Source organism: Ruditapes philippinarum, unplaced genomic scaffold (assembly GCF_026571515.1).
Source record: "Ruditapes philippinarum isolate M1 unplaced genomic scaffold, ASM2657151v2 ctg8610_1_1_1_1, whole genome shotgun sequence".
Taxonomy (NCBI): domain Eukaryota; kingdom Metazoa; phylum Mollusca; class Bivalvia; order Venerida; family Veneridae; genus Ruditapes; species Ruditapes philippinarum.
In genome coordinates, this window is record NW_026857906.1 from 7584 (window position 1) to 30266 (window position 22683).

Consider the following 22683-nt stretch of genomic DNA (forward strand, 5'->3'; position numbering starts at 1 on the left):
GTGTTCTTGTTTACTGCACTTCTTCCTAGTGAGACCTATCATCCTATGAAGTTTCAAGTCCATAACTTTTATACTTAAGGGGAATGGCCTGGACAAAAATTAAGTATGAAAATTAACAAAGGGCCATAACTCAAAAATTAAGAAATGCAGAGTACCGATTCTTGTGCACTGCACTTCTTCTTAATGAGATCTATCATCCTACGAAGTTTCAAGTCCATAACTTTTATACTTAAGGGGAATGGCCCGGATTAAAGTATTAAAAAAGGGCAATAACTCAAAAAATAACAAATGCAGAGTACGTGTTCTTGTTTACTGCACTTCTTCTTAGTGAGACCTATCATCCTATGAAGTTTCTAGTCCATGGCTTTTATACATATGGACAAATGGCCCGGACAAAAATAAAGTATAAAAATTAACAAAGGGCAATAACTCAAAAATTAGGAAGTGCAGAGTACCGGTTCTTGTGCACTGCACTTCTTCTTAATCATCCTATGAAGTTTCAAGGCCATAGGTTTTTTAGTTGAAGAGAAATGGCCCGGACAAAATTAAAGTATGAAAATTAACAAAGGGCAATAACTCAAAAATTAAGAACTGCAGAGTACCGGTCATTGTGCACTGCACTTCGGGTTATTGAAAGAAGCATGCATACCAAGTTTGAAGTCAATCAGTTTTATAGTGACTGAGTTATGCTCCGGACAAGCTTTAGGGGACGCCGACGCCGACAACGACGCCGACGCCGACACAGACGCCGCCGACCCTGCCGACAAAAGTAACCCCTATATGTCACCTCTTCAAGGCGACACAAAAAGGGCAATAACTATGTAATTAATTTAGACAGAGTTATGGTTCTTGTACACTGCACTTCCTCTTATTGTGCTTGACCATTGTATGGAGATGTTTTGAATTCATATCAGTAGTTTTCAAGTTATGCTCCGGACAAGAAAGTGATAAAGGGCAATATCTCTGTCAAGATAGAATAATGGTTATATGTCCTCTTAATGTGCTTGACCATTGTATGAAGTTGTATTGAATTACAAAGTTATGCTCCGGACAAGGAAAGTGCAACGGACGGCTGGTCTGACAAACCGACCAACCAACAGATCACCGAGTGACTCCTGTATACCCCCCCCCCCAAAAAAAAAAAAAAAAAAAAAAAAAACAAACTTCGTTTCGGGGGTAAAATAATGAAAGAGACAGAACTTATGGATATAGAAGGATTCAGGTAGTCAGACACTAAACATGTAATGGTTTATGCAATGGTTTAAGTTTTAAGCTTTCCGCCGCAGTTTTCTGCGGTGCAATTTAATGTACATATATTGTTGTTTTCAACCGGCTGGAATTATTGTTACTATAAATAAGAAAAAAAACTATGTAATAAAAACAGGAAAATGGACTCACTGAGATTGTAATATACTTGTGACCAAAAGGATAAAAATTTGGACATAAATAATTATTATACCTAAACGGAGTAATTACACAACAGAAATGTTTTAAATGTTAAAGAATATTATGGACACGGAAACCTACCTCACCATCCAAGTACCTCCCCACCCAAGTACCACCCTTAAAACCCGAACCACACATGGTGAAGAAGAGAGGCGAGTATCTCGGTACCTCGAGTCAGCAGCCAAGCGAGTGAAGAGATGTGATGCTGTATGTTTTCTAACCATTCCCAAAACAAAATTGAAGTGATACAAAAAATCAACATGCTGAGAACATTTAGAAACTTATTATGCCAGGTACATGGATAACAATTTAAGGACAGCCGAACGCAAAACAAGCAGACACAACTTTGGAACAATATATTATGATAGAAAAAAGATTTAAAAATACAATTAACTGATTTGTGGGAACTTAATTTTCAATAAACGAATACGAAAAGTGAAAGTTTAAGACTATGCCGGATATTATCAGACGAAATGTATGAAAAGATGTAGCGGTGAAAGAATAAAACATATTACAGAACATTTTGTTATATCAATTCACATGTTTAATTCTCAGAGACTTAATGTCAGTATTGTCTTAAAGGTATGTTTGCCTAAAATTGGGCTTTATTTTATTGATAATTTGGACATGGGATTTAATTTCTTTTGAAAATTGATGGTAGAACGGTCATTCTTATTTTTGCTTACTAGGTAACTGCTCTTTTGGACGTCATCACTATAGATTAGATGTTTGTATGTAAATTTCTGTTAGTTAATTGAGTGTGTGAGAACTATTTTTAATCTTATTTATTTTTTAAAATGGGTGTATATACCGGTGTACATGTATTTAATTGAGCTGATGTCTAAATTGGTAATTTGATTTTGTTGAATTTACTTTAATTAGGTTGGCTTTCTTCATCATAATTTTATGTGCCACTTTGATATCTGGTACAGAGATGCATATGTTGATAATTGCATTATATATGATAATGGGTGATGCTACATATAATTGTTGAGAAAAAAAATGATAGTATTATTAATTAAGTATCGTCTATCTAAGGCATTCGTTGGCGAATTGATGTTGAATTATTCTATAATCATGAAAAGATGAAATGTACATTTTTAAAGACTTAGCCATTTGATGTTGAAAATACTTACAAACTTTCTTTGAATTAGCATGTACTTTGTAAATTCAATTTGCTTTTTGATTTTTATACTTATAGACTATAATGTCTGGTTTTTATACTGGTATTTTAAAATGTCAAAATAGCTTATATTACGTCTTATTACATGCTGAGGTATAGCTATGTTAAAGTTGATTTTACTAAATGTATTATAAATATAATATTGTAAGGTCATAAACAGAAAATTGAATAATGACTTTTACAGATGCTATGTTGAATCAAAAGTTAGAATTTGGATTTCCAAGAGATAACGTAATTTAACCCTTTCGCTACCAGAGGGTTATTGTTTTATTGATCACCTATTTGCCAGAGGGTTTTCTAAGAAATAACTATATTATTAATTAATATAATTATTAGTATTTGTTATAAGTATTAAACTAATTGTTTATGCTTCCAAATCTATTAGTATAATAATAATTATTGTCGATGGTATAATTTTCTATACATTTATTATTATTTTTATTATTATTATTATGAATTTATTATTCTTAATATTATTATTATAAAAATGGCTAAAGCCGTCCATATCGCAAATACGCCGAAAATAACAGGGACGGCATAAGCCGTCCCTATGGCAGTGAAAGGGTTTACACTATACAAAAGCGCATAATACTTGTTGTAATCACTTTTATTATTTAAATATATTCAAGGAACATTCACTTTATGGAATAAAGTAAAGAAAAGGCGGAGGAGGTGATGTTTTACTGTGTCTTTTCATTTGATTCTTTCATATTTTCTTGATTATGTTAGGAAAAGCTTGTTTAAATCATTGAAATTCGGAAATATGTATATTATCAATTACCCAGACCATAAACATGCTTATTGCAATTTACGGGTCTGACACATTGATGTTTATTTACGTCACATGTATGACAAGATGATTAGTATCATTAATTTTATCTAAGACATTTATTTGAAATTTTCTTATCTGATTATCTGTTTGACTGAAAGAAAGGAATTCGCTGGTTTTTGACATCTGATGAGGTAATCAATCTTAATCGAAACATTTCTATTGGTCAAATCTATACTTTCATATTTGATAAAATATATTTTCATTGGTTAATTATTTCTTGTTTAAGGGTCATTTCTTCATTGGTTCATTGTCTTTTTATTATTCTAATATTAATAAAGAAAGAGATAGAACTTTTGGATAAAGAAGGATTCAGGCAATCAGACACTAACATGTAATGGTTTAAGTTTTTAGCTTGGGCGCCTCAGTTTTCTGCGTGCAATTTAATTACATATATTGTTGTTTTTAACCGGCTGGAATTATTGTTATTATAAACAAGAAAAAAACTATGTAATAAAAACAGGAAAATGGACTCACTGAGTTTGTAATATATACTTGTGACCAAAGGATAAAAATTTGGACATAAATGATTATTATAGTTAAACGGAGTAATTGCATAACAGAAATGTTTTAAATGTTAATGAATATTATGGACACGGAAACCTACCTCCCCACCCAAGTACCACCTTTAAAACCCGCACCACAAATTGACCCGATTAAAACCATGAATTAACCGTTATTACAAATTTAGTCTAAAAACTTAGAAATAAACGTTTCCAATCATTTTCTCTCCGATACCAGAAATTATTCGACTCTCTTTTAAACGACATTATTGATGGCCTGGACATGCATCTGGTCCATAGTAACGATTTCTTGTACGCATGATTAAAATAATGCTATTTATCATGATCAATGAAAAGACAGTCAAAAGCATATATTTGATTTATGAATCTTTGAAGTATACGATTCATGGACATATGTTTTAATGTCTGGGCAAATTATATGTGGCAATGATTGTACAACTTTCCGAATAATAGCTAATCTTGTTAATTAATATACATTTTGTACTCATTAACTTATTTTTACTAAAATACTTCGGTTTAAAGGGTTAGAGTCGATGACTTATAATCCAGTTACCCCTCTGGCGTGGGTTCGATCCCCGGGAGATGCTTTTGTAGTTTAGCTTGGAGGAAGGTAGTCTTGTACCGGTGTAACTGTCCAGGAACGATGGTTTGGAAACTACCCGCCTATATGACTGAAGTACTGTTTGGAAAAGGCGTAAAATGAAGCAAACAAACAAAACTAAAATGATGTTTGTTATCTTTAAAAACTTTTTTTGTTAAAATGTCGACAAATAGCTTATAACTTATACTTATATATGACATGTAACTATTTATTACATGATATATAAACAGAAAAACTATATGGCGACTTTTGTAGAAACCTTAAATTGACACTAATAAAATTACATTGAGAAATTGACTGCAATTATTTAACGAATATAGAAGGATCAGGTCGAGTTACAATATAAGATTAAGATGTATTTAACTTTTAACGTGTAAACACCGAACGGGATGGGGAACTAAGGATTGACAAATTTAAAATAGTCCTTTAATAATGATCGTAACTGTTTTTTATTGTTCTTAATAGGAATATTGCTATATCATTGTATTCTTTTTGTTTAATTGATCTGGTTGAATTCATAGAAATCCACCTGGTGTGAATTTAGTATAAAAGAATAATATTTGTTAACAGATGGAAAATAAGGGCAGGCACTTTTAATAGAACAATAAAAAGACAAGCGCAATACTCTCGATTATTACATATTTCATAGAAACACAGAATTACAAATGAAATACCTAATTAAGGTATCATTATTAAAGAAAACATATATTTATTAAATATCACAAGAAATTACACTACATCAATATGGCTGTCAGACAGGTTTTGAAACAAAATAAAGGTCCTTAAAAGCACATGCCACACACAAAAATAGCAGTTTATATGCCCTGACTATGAGCTGAGAGTTATGGAATATTCTAAAGGGTGGCTTACCTTGTTTGTTGTGATTACATGTATAACTTTGGAACAGCTTTACTCACTGATTCATGTCTTATTTGTAACATTTATGTTTTGAGGGACACTGGTTAGGACATCCAGTACTCAAGCAGAGTCAATCAGACTCCTAAACTTCAGACTCCTAATAGAGAAGGTGTTTGTTTGCACTCTTGAATAAATTTGTGGACTAACTTTTATGGTGGCTAAGTTAGTAATAGGACATTCCGGACAATGGACATTTCCTACCAGACACGTCGAACCAGATTTTGGGACACATCAGAACTGATTATTTGACATATTTTGGCCCATACATTGGACCACCAAACTTTTAGACACTTTATACTTATGTATGGGATGTATTGGACCAGATGAAACATAAATTTTTGTTTTATACATGTATATCGTTATTTTTACGAAGACCTGGTAAATCGACAAAATACCAAGGGCGCCGGGCACAAATAGAACATAATTTCTTAATAAGTTTTACTTTCAAGTTTTCAAGTTTTCGTATGGTGCCTAGGGAATCAATAGTACAACATGGTACATATTAGCTAGCCACCATAGAATTTTCTTATTTAGAAAAAAGGCTAGCTATGCATATGCAATGTTTAAGCAGCCAGACAGCTCAGTCTGTATAGCCGCGGTACGATATTTTGAGGGTTTCGGGTTCTATTTTATGCCAGGCTGCACTTTTTTCTCACTCTGTGCTAGAAAGCCCAGCTAGAAATAAATTCACATTGCTAAGTAACATTGGTGAAACGTCAGAAAATGAACATGTAAAGGGGGGGGGGGTGCTAGTCAGATTACCATCAGATATAATGTCTGACGAACCTCACTTCGGATATATTGCTTCGCATATAATCACCTGTTTGCTGAATTGAATATCAAAAATGTTGCAATGAAATAGTAACTAAATCTCAAGCGTATGTAAAATAGGATAAAAACTTATCTTCGGCGTAATTAAAGCACTTTAAAATGTGGTATTCACCACGAGGTCACAAACTTTAAAACTTTAATGTTAATATCACAATTATATTTCTTTATATTATATTTATATTCTTTGACAGGAACACTGAACATCTTTTACATTTTTAAGAAACCCGAAATTTACAAAATATATCTATCTTAAATATTCTTTAACTTCTCAATAGTAACAAAACACGGTACTTAAACGTTTAGACGAACGCAAACGCACGCAAAACGTTTCTTCGAATAAAAAAATGCACGCTTTCAAACGCACGATAAACGAAACATGATACACAAAAACGGTAAACGTTAAACGCTTGTAAACGATGGACGCTTGAGAAAGCGTTTCAACAAACTCACGTTGCACGATATACGCATGCACGATGTAGGAAAAACGCACGCTTGAGACACGCTATTTTTCTAAAAGTAATATGTTCGATTAATTTATTTTAAACGTTGTTTAATGAAATAATTTTTTAAAAGTTTTTTTTTATCTGTAATAAGATAATTTATATACTAATACCGCCTAATAAGTTTCATGATCTCCACATTAAGGACCGAGGACATGACCCTGTCAAGCAACTTCTGGAAAATTTAAATAATTATGTTATTCTAAAAATAAAAGCATGATATCATTCTTCATCAAAAATCCAATATAGCCAACCCCCAAACGCAGAACGTGACGTTAACCCTACGCACATGTACATTACGTGTGATTATCCTTCTTTTGTTGACACCTGTGTGGGGGGCTGATGAAATTGCTCTTGGTGAAATGTCTGGACTAAACCGCGAGTAAACTCATTCATTTCTTTTATGAGTTTGACATTAAAGGATACACATCGCGTAAGCATTTTTGTGACAGAAAGTGTAATCACTCGCGCGTTAAATATTTTGTATTTTCGTATATAGTCATGCACGAAGTAATTGAGTAGATATAAAAAAATGCGTAAAATTGAGATGCTAAAAAAATATATATACACTTAACGTGTATAGCTTGAGAGGAAACAATCATCCATGCAGAACATTGTCGATATCTACATTATTTGCGGTCGTAGCAAAGTCAAGTTGGATATCGAACCAAATGTTTTTTGGACGTCCTATCGAGCGCTTTAGATCGATTGTACATAAAACCACGTGCTTAAAAACGCATTCCCCCAACTAGAGCCGAATCTCTGACACTAAATGACGCAAACAAGCTCTAGATCGAGTATTCAAGTCAGCTATGTATGCTTACGGGAGATTTAAGAATAAAACGATGATGTTATCTGTAAAAAAATAAATCCAAAATGGCTGCCGTTTACATTTTCAAACTTTTGCGCCGCGCACCTAATGACAAATATAGCTGCCGGAAGAAACTTTTATCCAGTAATTTTTATCCAACTGACTGCCAACAAATATTCTCCCATTAAATTGACATCTGGATCTAAAACTGTGTACACTTGTTAACCATTATGTCCCAATCTCTTCAATTTAGAAGGTAACTCTATCAATAATCTTTACATAATTGTACCACATTTTCGACTAAAAATATACGTTAACGTTTGCATACAATCTCAGATAATCCATCGACATATGGCTTTGAGACTTATTCGAGTTATTTATTTCACCAAGCCGTACCTAACGTAATCTTTTTTGTAAGTCTGTCCGTTTATTACAAATCTTTCCAGTTGTTGCGGAATAGAATACTGTCGCCAATATCATTTATTTTTCCAACATAGTTACTTTAAAGGAACAAATGATAATAAATGCAACATATATGTTTAACTTATTGTATTTATGGTTGGCATAAAATTTCCCTCATGACTGGTCATTAAGTAGCATAAAGTTAATAGAGTTTGAACCTTTTATATAAAATAGGTTTTACTTCGTCATCGATTTGTTATAGAATAATATTAACAATTACATGTATATCAATAATAATATTATATGACTGAAGCTCATATCCGAACAGTCGGAAATGACATTTTATAAATTGCTCTGGATATCGGAAGCTTAGTATGTTTTTCAGATATAATCAATAAAATTATGTTTCGAAAAAGAGACAACGTGCTGACAAATGCCAGATATGATAAACACTTGATATCGGAGGCTTATAAAATATGTTTTATAAATATTATCAATAAATTAGGTACATTTTAAAAAAGAGTGATACTGCCACGTGTTTTTATATATACATTTAACAAACATATCACGATCAAAACTACCATAGAATGTCTAGGACTGGATCGAAAAGGAATTTGCAGAAGCGTGCTCGGTTTATATACCCAGTCTACTAAGCATGCGCAAACGAAATTGAATGACATGTTAGGAGGAGAAGCCAAATATACAGGTCATTGCAAAAATACTGTGACGTAAAGCGTAAAAATAAAGAGTTTAAACTCAAGCGCTTAATCTGCAACATATATGTTTAACTTATTTTATTTATGGTTCGCATAAAATTTCCGTCATGACTGGTTACTAAGTAACATAAAGTTAATAGAGTTTGAACCTTTTATATAAAATAGAATATTATAAAATAGGTTTTCCTTCGTCATCGATTGCAAAAACCTGTAATTTTCTGTTAGATTTTCGCCAAAAGGGTCTCGAAGAATTGAGATAAATATATATATCTGGGTATACTGCACCCATATGATAATACAAAAAAATCTGGGTAAACTACACCCGTAATAAAAATATATCTGGGTAAACTGCACCCATAATAAAAACATATCTGGGTAAACTGAACTGCACCCATTATGAAAACTTTTATAATTTTGAAAGCAGTGTCTTCCTTAGTTAGAAACACCCTGTTATCAAATTCACTTAAAATACTACTATAAAATTATATTGTACAAGAATCACATGGGTTGAAGGAATATTTGACGGCTATCTACCTTTTACTTAACTTCATGTACAACAAGGTTACCCAAACTGGATACATTTCCAATTCTGATGAGTTGGATTTAATATTATTAAATACATATGCTTATAAAATTAATGCGTGTTTCATTTAAGCTGCACGCCTCCAAATAAAATCACAATATTTCAAGAAAATCAAACAAACAAGAGAAAAGAACTTTGATTTATAAGGACAATACAATATTCAAAACCGAAGTAATATGTTTATATACAATATGTTTTGCAGTATTTTCCGCCATATTTTCTACTGCGTTACTAACGTAATGAGGGCTATTTTTTGCATATTTTGACCTCTTTTATTTTGCTGATTTACATGGGTTGTAAATGCTGTATCCAACGCGAAAATTATTTTCTTTGGTTCACTCGACAAAATTTTACTTTTTAAAAAAAATCAAAATGTTCATGAAAATTTGAATGATGCTTTAAATTAAATGACATGAAAGTACAGTCATTGAAGCTTTATCGTTTGTATTGGCATATCTATTAAAGATGCTGTTGTATATTATCAATACGTTTCCTTTTCTATTTTGTCGTTTAAGCGATGCTGATTAACGTACCAATACACTCTAGATCATTTATGTGCGGTTAACAACAACAACAACAACAACAACAACAACAACATTTATTAAGCATTAAACACCTAAAAGGTGCATATAGCCAATATTTACAATCATATACTGATGTGAACTTGAAATGAAGCTAAACAAAAAACAAAACATACAGAATAGTCAGAGAAGTATACTCGATATCATCCATCTTTTAATTTCTTAAATTTTTCGCAAAGTATATATATTTGGCAACTTTGTTAACTGTACTTTTTTGGTGCTCTGACATAATCTTTTCAAATTTAAAAATACTTGGCCAATGGCAATAAAATCTTTTAAAGTATTTACGTCTTAGATGTCTGTATTTAGGGCAAACTAATAAAAAATGGTATTCATCTTCTAATTTATGCATGGTACAATTATTACATAATCTATTTATTCTATCTATGTTGTTATACCTTCCAATTTCGATATGTAGACTATGAGATGAAGTTCTAAACCTACATAATGCGATTCTGAAACGTTTATCGGTTATAAAGTTTAAATAATTTTCAAAAACAAAGTCGTGCTTAAATAGCGCGTATGATGTAAGTCGACTTGAATTATTTATACTTGTATACCATTCTTGTTTGTATATATCAAGGATACGCTGTTTAATGGACTGAAAATTTACACTTATATTTGCTTGACTTAACCATACATTTGTCATTCCTATTTCATCAAGTATTTGTTTAACATAACATGCCCAGTTAGAACCATTATAATTTTTTCGATTATCTGCATCTGACCGTAACATATTATATACACTAAAAACAGCACTATTTGTTGGTAGGTTTAAAATTTTTATCCAGAATTTTATTATTATAAATTTTCTATGCACAAACATCGGGTATCGTTCTAGCTCCCCATATAAACATTCCCTGTTAGTTGATATTTTTACCCCTAAGACTTTTCTACAAAACTTGGTATGAATCATTTCAATATCTTTACCTTCATGATATCCCCAAACCTCCGCGCTATAATTCAAGATAGAACTTACAAGACTATCAAAAAGATTACATTTTTGGGACACTGGCAGTTCCAATTGATTGCATACAATAAAAAGATTGTGCAGTGAAAAAGACGCGTGTTGCGCGAGTCTTTTCTGAGTTCGGTTCCAGTTATTGTTCTTAAAAAAATATACCCCTAGATATTTAAATGATGTTACAAGTTCCAGCTTAATACTATTTAAATAAAAATCGTACGTTGAGCCCCTATTCCCTGTTTCGAAAATCATCGCTTTCGTTTTATTTGCATTTATTTTCAACGCCCATCTATTACAATATGTTTCTAAGTCATTTAGCATAAGTTGCAAAGATATCGGGTTTGTGGCAAAAAGTGCTGTATCGTCGGCAAACATGATAAGGAAAAACTGAATTTCATTAACACTAATTACTCCGTCTAAATTTGAGTTTATGTTTTCTTTTAGATCATTCACGAAAAATAAAAATAGCAAAGTGGAACTCGGGTCCCCCTGCTTCAATCCTACCCCCGATTCGAAAAAGTGGGACGTTGTCTTGTGACGCACACAAAATTTTACTGTTTCATACATAGATCTGATAGTTCTAACAAATCTGGAGCTAATGTTTTGTTGTAAGAGTTTGTTTAAAAGTAATACCCTATCTATTTTATCATAACATTTCTCAAAATCTATAAATATACAAAAGAGCTTTTGACGCTCACTTAGTACTTTTGCAATTAACGAATGTAGAATAAAAATACAGTCTACTGTTGACTTGCCCTTTTGAAAGCCAAACTGGTAAGTGTTAATCTTTTCGTATTTTCTCGACCATTTTGTGAGTCGATTTAACAAGATTTGAGAATAAATTTTCCCCAAGATATTAATAAGGGTAATACCTCTATAATTTTTTGGATCATCCGCATTTCCACTTTTGAAAACTGGGATAATAATACCTTCGCCCCAAGTTTTCGGGTATTCAGCATTCATAAACATTCTGTTATATAATTTAAGTAGAAAAGAGCTTATGATATTAAATGAATTTTTAAATATTTCCGAGGGCAAATTATCGAGCCCGGGGCTCTTTCCATCATTTTGGGAAAATACGGCTTCCTTTAATTCTAGTAAAGAAATTTCTGAATCTAACTCTGCATCATATTGTTCGGGTATGTTTAAATTGTTTAAACTTATATTTTCACCCCCAAATAAAGACTGAAAATGCTGGCCGAGATCATTTATGTTTAAATTTTCTGTCCGAGTATTTTGAGGCTTGTATTGTTTTTTTACATGTTTCCAAAATTGTTTTGGCTTAGATTTTGCGATATTTGCTATATTCCTACCCTCGTTTATCTTAAATTTTTTCTTTTCCCGGAATTTAACTTTGTTGTATTCATTTTTTAAATCAAAATAAATATTTCGCAATCGCATATCATTTTTATTTTTTACAAACTGATTTCTTGCTTTTGTGAATTTTTTCCTTGCTTCGTAACACGCTGCATTAAACCATTTTTTTCTATCGTGATTTAGATACTGCGTTTTTTTTGTTATTCGATGTGTGTTGATATTGTTTGCTAAATACTGAAAATGCCGTGTCTTGTATTAAAGTAGTGAATTGACTTACTGAATTGTCAATACCGTTAGTCTCTATGTTTTCGCATAATAACTGAATCACACGGACATTTTGCTTATAGATAATTAATAAATATATCATTATAGTCAAACACGTACTTTTTAGTAAGTTGTCTCAAGATGGAAATTTGGATATTATCAGTAACGCGCGACAAAAAATATAGAATTTCTTCGAACTGAAGGTATAAATATTTCGTGAGTAATTTATTCGTTTTGCTAAGTAAATTGACGTTTAATCGCTAGTCCAAACTAGTATTCTTCAACCTCGATGTGCTACTGTCACACACTGAATTTTACAATAGGTAATTGAGGCAATGCAAAAATGTTAGTGACGGTGTATTGTTGCAAAAGCAGGTATCCATTTATAGACTGTGGTGGCTATATTAAAAACAGAACCGAAAATTAACATATCACTCAATTCCAATTTTCTGTATTATGCCGAGGGTGACGTACTAAGTGATAATTAACTACTCTTTCTACTTCCGGTCAAATATATCTGAAGAACTGTTTAATGGCATTACGGAGGGAAGCCTAGATGCCTATTGTGGTTAATCCGGGAATAGCCATAATGGCTATTCCCGGTTTAGCCTTGACCATTGAAAACGTCTATTTGAATCAGCAATAGTATTCTGTATTGTACATAAATTTTTATCATTTTTTATTTATTTTAGTGTTGATTTCGAAGATAAACAATATAACATGAAAGCAAATTTCATTACACTTCATTTATTCTTCATGGATTCATACATTTTGTCTATTTGAAAATTTCTTATTTCTCAGCAGTATTAATTATATTATAATTTTTATTTTTCACATCGTTTCATTACAGATGTATACATGCAACAATTCCATTTGGTACGAACTCTGAAAAGAAAATTTCTCAAGAAATGCTTTTCCCCCCATTAGGCACGCCATATAATTTAGTTACCAATGATCAACTTTAATGTAAAATTCAAAACCATAACTTAAACTCATTAACATTGAGACAACGAAACCGTTTAGCAATCCCATCCTTACCATTGCACCATCATCGTCATTCTTATTATTATTAACATTAGAATTATTATTTTTATTATTATTTTTTATTATTATTATTTTTTTTGCATTAAGTAAGAAAAATCAAAACTGATGCTCACACTTATGACCATAAATTTGTGCAAATTAATTATGCTGAGGAATTCGGATGGTTAGATGGTTAGACAAGTGAATATACAGTCAGTACATACATGTTCCACCCAAGGTTATACTCAGAAACAACATGAAGACCTTAACCTATGAATATTTTTTCATTAATCATTAAAAACATTCACATAAAGCTTCTTACATGCATGCAGGGTAGTAATTGCATATCACTGACTGTCCCTTTGTGACCATACTTAAGTGTTATTTTCATTCATGTGCATGTAGAAACAAAGTTATTATGGAATGTATTAAATTATAATGTACCTTATTCAATATAAAGACCTTACAGATATTGGTTAATTGATAAATTGTTTAATGGTTTATATAACTTTCTTCTGAACTATGTTTAGGACTTATATATCCTTTGTTAGCCATATAACAAGGTCACAACACTTGGCTCCTGTAAGGGCGAGCTGTCCCTGGATATTGATTCCAATCATAGGATTGTTTAGCTGTTAACCTTCCATCATTCAGCAGTAGTCTGAAACATTACAGAGAATAATTTGATCTAAAATCAAATAATAAATATTGTAATTTGATACAATAATTATCTTACAAAATACATGTATCTCATATGAAATGTCATGAACAGATAATATGAAAATGTATAATTCAAATGAAATCCTTATAAATTAAATGTGAATAGCTTTTATTTAATAATTTTGTCTTTGTAATATGTGAATTTGTCAGTCATAGACATTGAGCTTTTAAAGAACTTCTTACTGTTGAATTCTTTTTGATATTCCTCTATAACTGTCAGTTCCCTAACAGTGTAAGGTCATTTTACTTTAACATTACTGTTTCTCAAATATGTTTGTCACTACTGACCCTGGTGATATACAGCCTCATCATTGGTAATGTCCTCTTTTACAAACACATTGATCAGCAGATGCACCAAGTACTAACTATTCATGCTGCCTTATATCTGTAAGGAAAATAGATAAAAAATTCAACTACAATTTCATAAACTCTATATAGCATGTATATGTATAAACAAAAATCAAGTGAGACCTGAAAAGAAGCCTACCAGGATGATATCTTCATAACCTTTAACAAACCTATGAGTAATTATTATAATGATTCCCACAAATCTATCAATACTACAATATATTACAATAGTATTTGTTAAAATGTGGAAACAAGACACTTAACCTCTGAAGACACTTCACACCCCAAAATCAGTAAGACACGTGACTTCACCCATCATCCCTGATTATTTCTGGAATCAATATTTCAACAACAAATAAACCTTTTGTTTGTTAATCACTTTTTTTAGCATTTTATTTTTATAAAATGTTTAACTCAATGCAATTTAAAATATTTTTAACACTGACAAGTGTTGCAACATGGAACTTTGGTATATTACACCATTTTCTAAAACATTACATGGAAGGCAATTTAAAGTATCAATGTGACATAAAAATTGAAAAGAATCTTCTATATAATTGTTGACAAAATATTATGTGTGATTTTCAACATAACTATCAATGTACTGTCAATCTGGGACATACATGTTTTTCCTAGTATCAATGTTAGAACAAATATAGTGTGAAAGAAATATTTCATATCTAAGATAGTAGGCACCCACTTTAAATGACTAATGTACTGTCAATCTGGGACCTACATGTTTTTCCCAGTTTCAATGTTAGAACAAATATAGTGTGAAAGAGATATTTCATATCTAAGATAGTAGGTCATCCACTTTGAATGACTAATACAAAATAGGAAATTTAAACAGTCAAACTTACATTGAAGTTTTTTGTGTTAAAACAATGAATTTTTTATCACCATTGATTGCATTTTACATGTCCCACCTTAATTTGTGTAAAGCACATAACAACATATAACCAAAAAGGGAGGTACAGTGCTTCAATCAGATTTCATAGAAAGATAGGTGAAGTGAACTCTAAACCTGTCTATATTTCAAACTCACCTGCTTCTCCTTTGCTTTGTTTACAATCATCTTTTCATCATATGATACACCAAATTGAATCTAAAGATGCTCATTTCGCATACATGTATACATGCTTTACCAAACAACAGTGCTGCAGTTTCATTTAAATTCCCATCAAAGTACTATACTGTAAGTTAGCATAATGTTGCCTTGTTGATTTTACATTATTTACACGTGTCTTCAACCTAGATACTGTATCAACTTCATTGAATGGTCTACAAAAAGAACATGCTTAACTTATCATAACAATCAAATTGGTTTAATAGCTTGACAATTAACACAATTATTATTGACGATTGTTAGATCTATATGTTCTGTCCGAAATCTGCCCTGTCCGAATTTTCTGTACTGAAATATTTCGAAAACAGTTTAGAAAACTGTAAAAATCATTTGCTAATCTGGTTACAGATGTGACATGAGTTTTATTAACTAACAATAGGCGAATGGCGAGGAAGTCGCGCCTTTTGAAATATATCATTCCTTCTTATATTGAAATAGTTGTAATACCTTAACATAATGATAAACAACAGCGTGTCAATACATGGCTGTCTTCAATCACTTTCATGATGATAAAACAAACAAGTATATGTTCTTGATATGCTCCTACATTTATTGAGGGTGAATAAAGTTATGTTCCTTTTGCCTCTCAGGGTTTTGTTTGCGTGCCTGTCTGGCCGTCTGAATAACATTCAGATATTTTATATTTGCAGCCGATCACCCATACAGGCAATCAGCAGTTAACCAAGACTTGAAGGTAAGCATATAAGGTAGGGAAACTTATAGAAGTACATAGGTCTCCTAAACACCACGTACGGCCATTTTGTCTCGCGGTGAGAAAAAATTTTAAACGTGAGCGGCAGCCATCTTGGATTCTAATTTCAACGAATAACATTTACGTTTAGATCACCCAAAAGCATACAGAGCTGACTTGTATACTCGATCTAGAGCTTGTTCTCGTCCATTGAGGGTAAGGGACTCGGCTCTGGACAGAGGGAGGGGCGGAAATGCGTTTTTACGCACGAGTGATTTCATGTGCAATCGATCATTAGCGGTCGATAGAATATCCCAAAACATTTCACTTGATAACTTGACTATGCTACAACCGTTCGAAAGGAAGATATCGACAATGTTCTGCATGAATGATTTTAGTTGTTTCTCTTTTTCTCTGAAGTGTATATATTGTTTGTATCAACATCTAATTTTTATGCGATTTTACTTATACTATAAATTCTTGCAAGATTATAATTATATGAAAATTGGAGGAGGAGGAGGAAAAGTTAGGAGGAAGGATGTGGTGGGTGGAGGAGGAGGGGGAAGTGTAGGGCGGGGGAGGTGGGTGCTTAAGGGGGGGGAAAGGAGGTGGAGAAAATGTTTGGTGGAGGAGGAGGTATGAGAAGATGGGAGGTGGAAGAGGCGTGAGCAAGAAAAAGCTTAAGAATGGTCTATAATTGATTGTTAATAGACCATATATTATTTAAATAGATATGCATGTCTGTCACGAGTGTGGTATTTCTTTGAGTAGGTTTGGCAACTTACAGAAACACATTGAATGTTAACACTCTGAAGCTATGTACGAATTATAAGCAAATGAAAAGATTAATGACATAAAATAAAATGAAGATTTTGGTTCGTCTTATAATCTCTCCGCCGTCTTAATTTTGAGCATTGATAATATTTAAGACTCAATACTAATTCAAGCTGTTACAAATGTAATAGGAGTAATTAAAGATACCAAGCTAGTTAAACATTATGACTTTTGAAAACTTTGAAAGAATCGTACTTTATTTGTTTTAAGCGCATTACATCCCGCAAATTTTTATGACATTAGAAATTCAAATAAATGACAACTTTTATAAATTATTTCGGTTACCATAAACATATATATTTATTAAGAGCTTTGACACAGATAGAAGTGTTTTCTTGAAAATAAATGGAATTAATGATATTTGTATTTATTTTTTCATTATTTAGGTATATGGAGACATTTCAATCGACCAAATCCTAGCTAAAGCTAATATTAAAGGTATGTATGTAAACTTATATCCTTATGATATATGATATATGATCATCATCTACAATATATAGATTGAAACTAATAAACTATCTCAATATGAATAGAGATTAGAAATAGGCTTGCACAAAAATATAACGCAACAGTATACATGACATTGTGATAATAAGAACTTTATTGATTATTTGATAAAGAAATAATAGTATCTCACTGATAAGACAAAGACATTAAGCACTATGACAGAAAGTTAAACGCAATATCTACAAACATTATTTTCTACTCAAAGAAAAGATTAATCTATCTGACGAATATTCAAGCACTTGCACTTGCACAGTTGTTCCTTGAATAAACATTTCAATTGATAGAGCTTCAACATTCTGATAAATTTTAGAGAATGTCGGCGACATTGCTTCCGGTTTGATGGAGCTTGATATAATTGTAGATAAAAGTGTCAAGACGCCTTCAAGGTAAGACTGCAAAATTTATTCATAGTCATGTAGTATTTACAATTCACACACAAACAAAGTAGGGGTGAATGTTTAAGTCACGTTGTCGGTCGGTCCATTTCATCTTTTCCGGACGATAACTAGAGTTTTGAATGAGCTATTTATTCAGAATTTGGTATATTGCAACCTTATATGAAGAACACGATAGGAAGTGCTTTTGAACCCCGGGCCCCGTGTTCACAAAGAAAAGATCAGGATCATATGATCCTGATTTTATTTTTATTGTTTCTTAAACCTTTACTTATCGTATTTTGCTAGAAATTAATTGTACATGTTTGAATTGTAAAAAGTGCTGATTTGCAAAGTAACCAACCTATTTTGGGATATTATAAAAAAAATAAAACAAATAAAAATAATCGGATAAAAATTAGGATCAATTTTAGAATCAAGATCAATATTTGGATCAGCTATGAAATGCCCATATCTTTCTAAAATAGCAAATATATGAATTCTTAAATTTTCTGGTCCTTAAATCTATGTGAACTCGGAGCCTGAGGTCAATGTCAAGGTAACTGTAACTAAAAATAGAAGAAATGTTTTTTCAGGAAAAACATAGAGCCAGGAATGATATAATGTAATCAAACCTTGTTTTTAGGAAGCTTGTATGAGTTCAATGTCAAAGTCACTGTTACTGAAATAGAAAATTAATTAGTGGACAATAACTAAAGACTGGAATATGCTATTAGTATTTAAATTTGGTATGAAGCATTCCTATGTAAAAACCAAGTTTGGGATAGCTTTTGTACCTCTAGGGTCAAGATCAAGGTCGTTATGTCACTTAAAACTGGAAAATGGTTTCCGAACAATAACTATAGTAAGGAATGAGATTTTGTAATCAACTTGAAATAAGGGGAGAGGTGGCCTAGTGGTTAAGGTGTCTGCCTCTCAACCCAGAGATCATGGATTTGAGCCCTACTCGGGTCACGACCATGTTTCTCCACATTACACCAGTACTGATTGGTTCCAGGAAGCGGACTCGAAAGTGATTAATATAAGTTGCAAGAACTTGTTTTGCAATCGGGCTTGAATAAATATGTTTAAACAAACTTGAAATAAAGCAACTATATATGAAGACCCGAATAGGAATTGTTTTAAATCCCCATGGGTTCAAGGTCAAAGAGACTGTTACTCAAAATAGAAATTGGTTCCGGACAAAAATGCGAGGAAGGAATGATGAATTGTTATTAAACTTTGCACAAAAGCAAATATATGTAGAAACTTAACTTTAGATTGCTTTTGGACCCCTAGGTCTAAGGTCACGTTTAGTTTCTTTCCAGTTCTTTTTACAGTGATAATGGTTAACAGATGTTTATTCTCTTTTAACAAGGATATTTATTGTTATTATTATTGTTATTATTATAGTTTACTTTTCAAAAAAGTAAAGGTGGCTGGTTCGGCTATAGATCACCTTAGGTGATAGCTCTTGTTTATATTATATCGTTGTTGTTTTCTGTGTGGATTGAACAGTAAACATCTTCGTTGTTAAATCACAATTTTATCGGAGTAAATAGGAGACTGGCTTAAAAGGTTTTGAAGGACCGAAAGTAGCCTAAAAAATATTATATGGAAATTAAGCGCTGAATTTCTATTAAAATTCATTAACATTTATACACATCATTAAATATATGACTATTACCAGGTTTCTAGTAAAAAAAAGGCAATGGCATCGATATCGATAAAAATGAGTATGGTTGTAATGACTTAATTGTGTTGGTGGTAGTTGCATAGCAACCTATTAATAAATATAAATGCACATTTAAAAGTTGAATTATCCTTTCAAAATACATGCACTAGTTATATCAACATAATAATGTATACAATTTATTTGCCAAACTAATTAAAATTTTCATATTTTTTCTAACCTTCTAACTCGGAAAGTTACCGTGCAAATATTAACAAAGACGAAACAAGACGTTGGCAGACAGACATACACTATGAAATTGACGACGAAATGAGTAAGTTTGTTTAAGTATTGTGCTCCTAATGTATCACATATAATATACAGAGATGTTATGTTTATTCAATACAACGAAATTATCCGAGTTATAACCTCTTGATGTCATTTTTCATAAATCATTTTTTCGTAGAGTAAATCTTAAATTCTTTAAATTTAAACATTATCAATGGTACGAAAAAGCAGTTGATGTGCGCATGTCTATGCAAACGTTTATTTTTACATTTGCAATACGCGTTTGCATACAATCTTAACCTCTTACATGAATAACCGTTAGATAAACCAAGGAATTATCAATGTTTTTTGCACTTACTTTAGCACATACAATTTATTCTACATCTTAAACATATAAATACAAAATGCTACCTTTACTGCCTGTAGATAATATCTCAATTTTTATCGTTATTCGTTTTCTGCTATTTATAAATTGTCACTGTATCATTAGTAGGTCAATATTCAAATGTCAAAATCGTTGTTTTGTAATAAACTTTTGTTATACAAACTTTATGACACACTAAGTGAAACTAATGAATTGAAAACAGGTTGTTTTCATGGCCGTCGAGTTAAAACTGTTTAACCAAACTAACGACCGATATAATAGTGGGAGAAATATATGCTTTTGTTGTTGCCCTAGCTGCCAAACTTCTTTATTTTAACACTTATGTAATATTTGGCGAGACCGTTTTCTAGAAAAGAGAACTGTTATTGTAGCTGATAAGGGCATCTCCCCCTGTTTTAGTTTGTTTAGATACTGAGCTTTTAAACCATTGCTCTTTTGTCCCGTGGAAGTAAACTAATTATAAAATTCATCGATTTTACGTTAAAATGTTTAATTCTTCTTTAATCGGTGCTATGAGCATATATAGTAGGTCCAAGTTACCTTAAGCCCCAAACCCTTTCCTATGAAAAAGCCCAATTTATTTAGGCCTTCAATTTTGCTTTGATTTTTCGTTATTCAATAAAACTTAATGTTTCGCTTTCTCCTGTTTAAACCGAGCATTTATTTCGTGTCTTGCTGGGTAGTCCTGACTGACTGGACGTTATCTGGTTGCTGCTTTCAAAATAAATTCTCTGAATTATACTGACTTTTTGCATTAAGGTTGATAACAACCCTTAAGCCTTGCCTTTTCCTAATTTTAATGACCGATGCCATTATCTGAAATTTCAAACACTATCTAAATTCTATTCAACGTATTTAACGGAATTAGTGTGCTTTCGTATTTTGAACTTTGATACAAGTAGATCCTGTTTTCCCAAAATGTAGCGCGCACTGGTTTACTTAAAACACCAATGATTTGTTCACAAGTGCTTAATTTGAAATTTGCATTTATCAAATACTTTAAAGCATACAAGTAATTGTTTGATTACAATTAAAAGTTGTTTTTTTCTTCAACATTATATAACATTATTTTTGTTGAATGCATAATGCTTAGTTTCTATGTCGAATTTCCGGAAATAAATTGTATGTCATATTCAATGTAACTTATTAATTGAACATAAAGTACTTTTTCTGAATATGGGGCTTTAAAACAGCAGAGTCGAAAGTGTTCTGAAACCCAATGCTACATTGGAAAATGGTGAACGAGTGCTAGATATATGTTTTTATTGCTGTATATGTAATATATATGATTGTAGCTAGCTGAATCTGTTTTTATTGTTTTACCATCGTAAAATTAAAGACAACCAATTTTTTTTAAATCTGGCACATTGTCATACTGTATCTCAAATGTTTGTTAATCATGGATATTCATCATGTCTGAAGTTTGTATACTTATTTGTATTTAATTCAGGTTTAGCACAAGAAGTTGCAATCCGAAAGGCAATTCCTGTTTGGCAGAAGTACTCATGCCTCAGTTTCCATGAAAACAAGCAGGCGTACAACAGAATAAAGTTCAAGCTTGTAACAAATAACGTGTACATATAAAGTTTAATATGCATTTAGAATTTTTGGCCTAGTTTTATGGATTATTTTAATAAGAGTTATATTAATTTTGGTTGAATACTTTCTAAGACATTGCTTACATTAATAAATATATTCTTTTAATACAATTATACAATTATTCGCTCGCTCCCAGGCAGTATTTTGTCATTTCTTGTTATTTTCGAACATTTGATCCTTTAAACCGATAGTGTATGGTATACTGTCTTCATTTTACCAGTATTAAGTGTAGTGCAGTCCTAATAAACACCATCTAGGAAATGTTTGTGTGTCACTAGTGACAATAATCATTCATTTTTTTTTAATTTCAAAGTCATTTAAATATATTTATTATGGCTTATCACTGATTGTAAATCAATAACTAACTGATATTTATTTGAATTCATTTGATGTTACCTGATTAAATGTGTAAAATATACATTTTCAAATAGGTGCGCGTCGCCAAACGTTGGAATGAATCAAGGATTGCAGCTTATTCAACTTGGGGAAACCTGCTTTAAGGTATTCTATTACTTACTTTAAAATAAAAAAAAAATGTAATAAAAATAAATATTGCTTTTAATGAATGTTATGTTGTTCAAATAACAAAGTTCCATCATTCATTTTAATAAGTATTCATTCTTAATCATATACGATTACTTCATAC

At 31.7% G+C, this 22683-nt stretch overlaps 1 protein-coding gene across 1 annotated transcript; it reads left to right on the forward strand.

The window, feature by feature from the left end:
• The first annotated feature begins 1509 nt into the window (after positions 1-1509).
• LOC132751474 (uncharacterized) lies at positions 1510-22683 on the forward strand. Its single transcript, XM_060741643.1, has 9 exons — positions 1510-1653; positions 2002-2028; positions 2648-2672; positions 16338-16381; positions 17599-17650; positions 18030-18105; positions 20023-20099; positions 21889-22012; positions 22469-22683. Exons 1-9 carry the CDS (start codon positions 1510-1512, stop codon positions 22557-22559), a joined length of 660 nt encoding a protein of 219 aa, XP_060597626.1. The 3' UTR covers positions 22560-22683.

What these genes read in the sequence shown, in the direction of transcription:
- LOC132751474 (XM_060741643.1), top strand. Translation starts at nt 1,510, where the DNA reads ATGGACACGGAAACCTACCTCACCATCCAAGTACCTCCCCACCCAAGT. An exon ending in CAGTTAACCAAGACTTGAAG is followed by an intron (nt 16,382 to 17,598) that starts GTAAGCATATAA and finishes TTCATTATTTAG; the next exon opens with GTATATGGAGACATTTCAAT. An exon ending in AGTGTCAAGACGCCTTCAAG is followed by an intron (nt 18,106 to 20,022) that starts GTAAGACTGCAA and finishes TAACTCGGAAAG; the next exon opens with TTACCGTGCAAATATTAACA.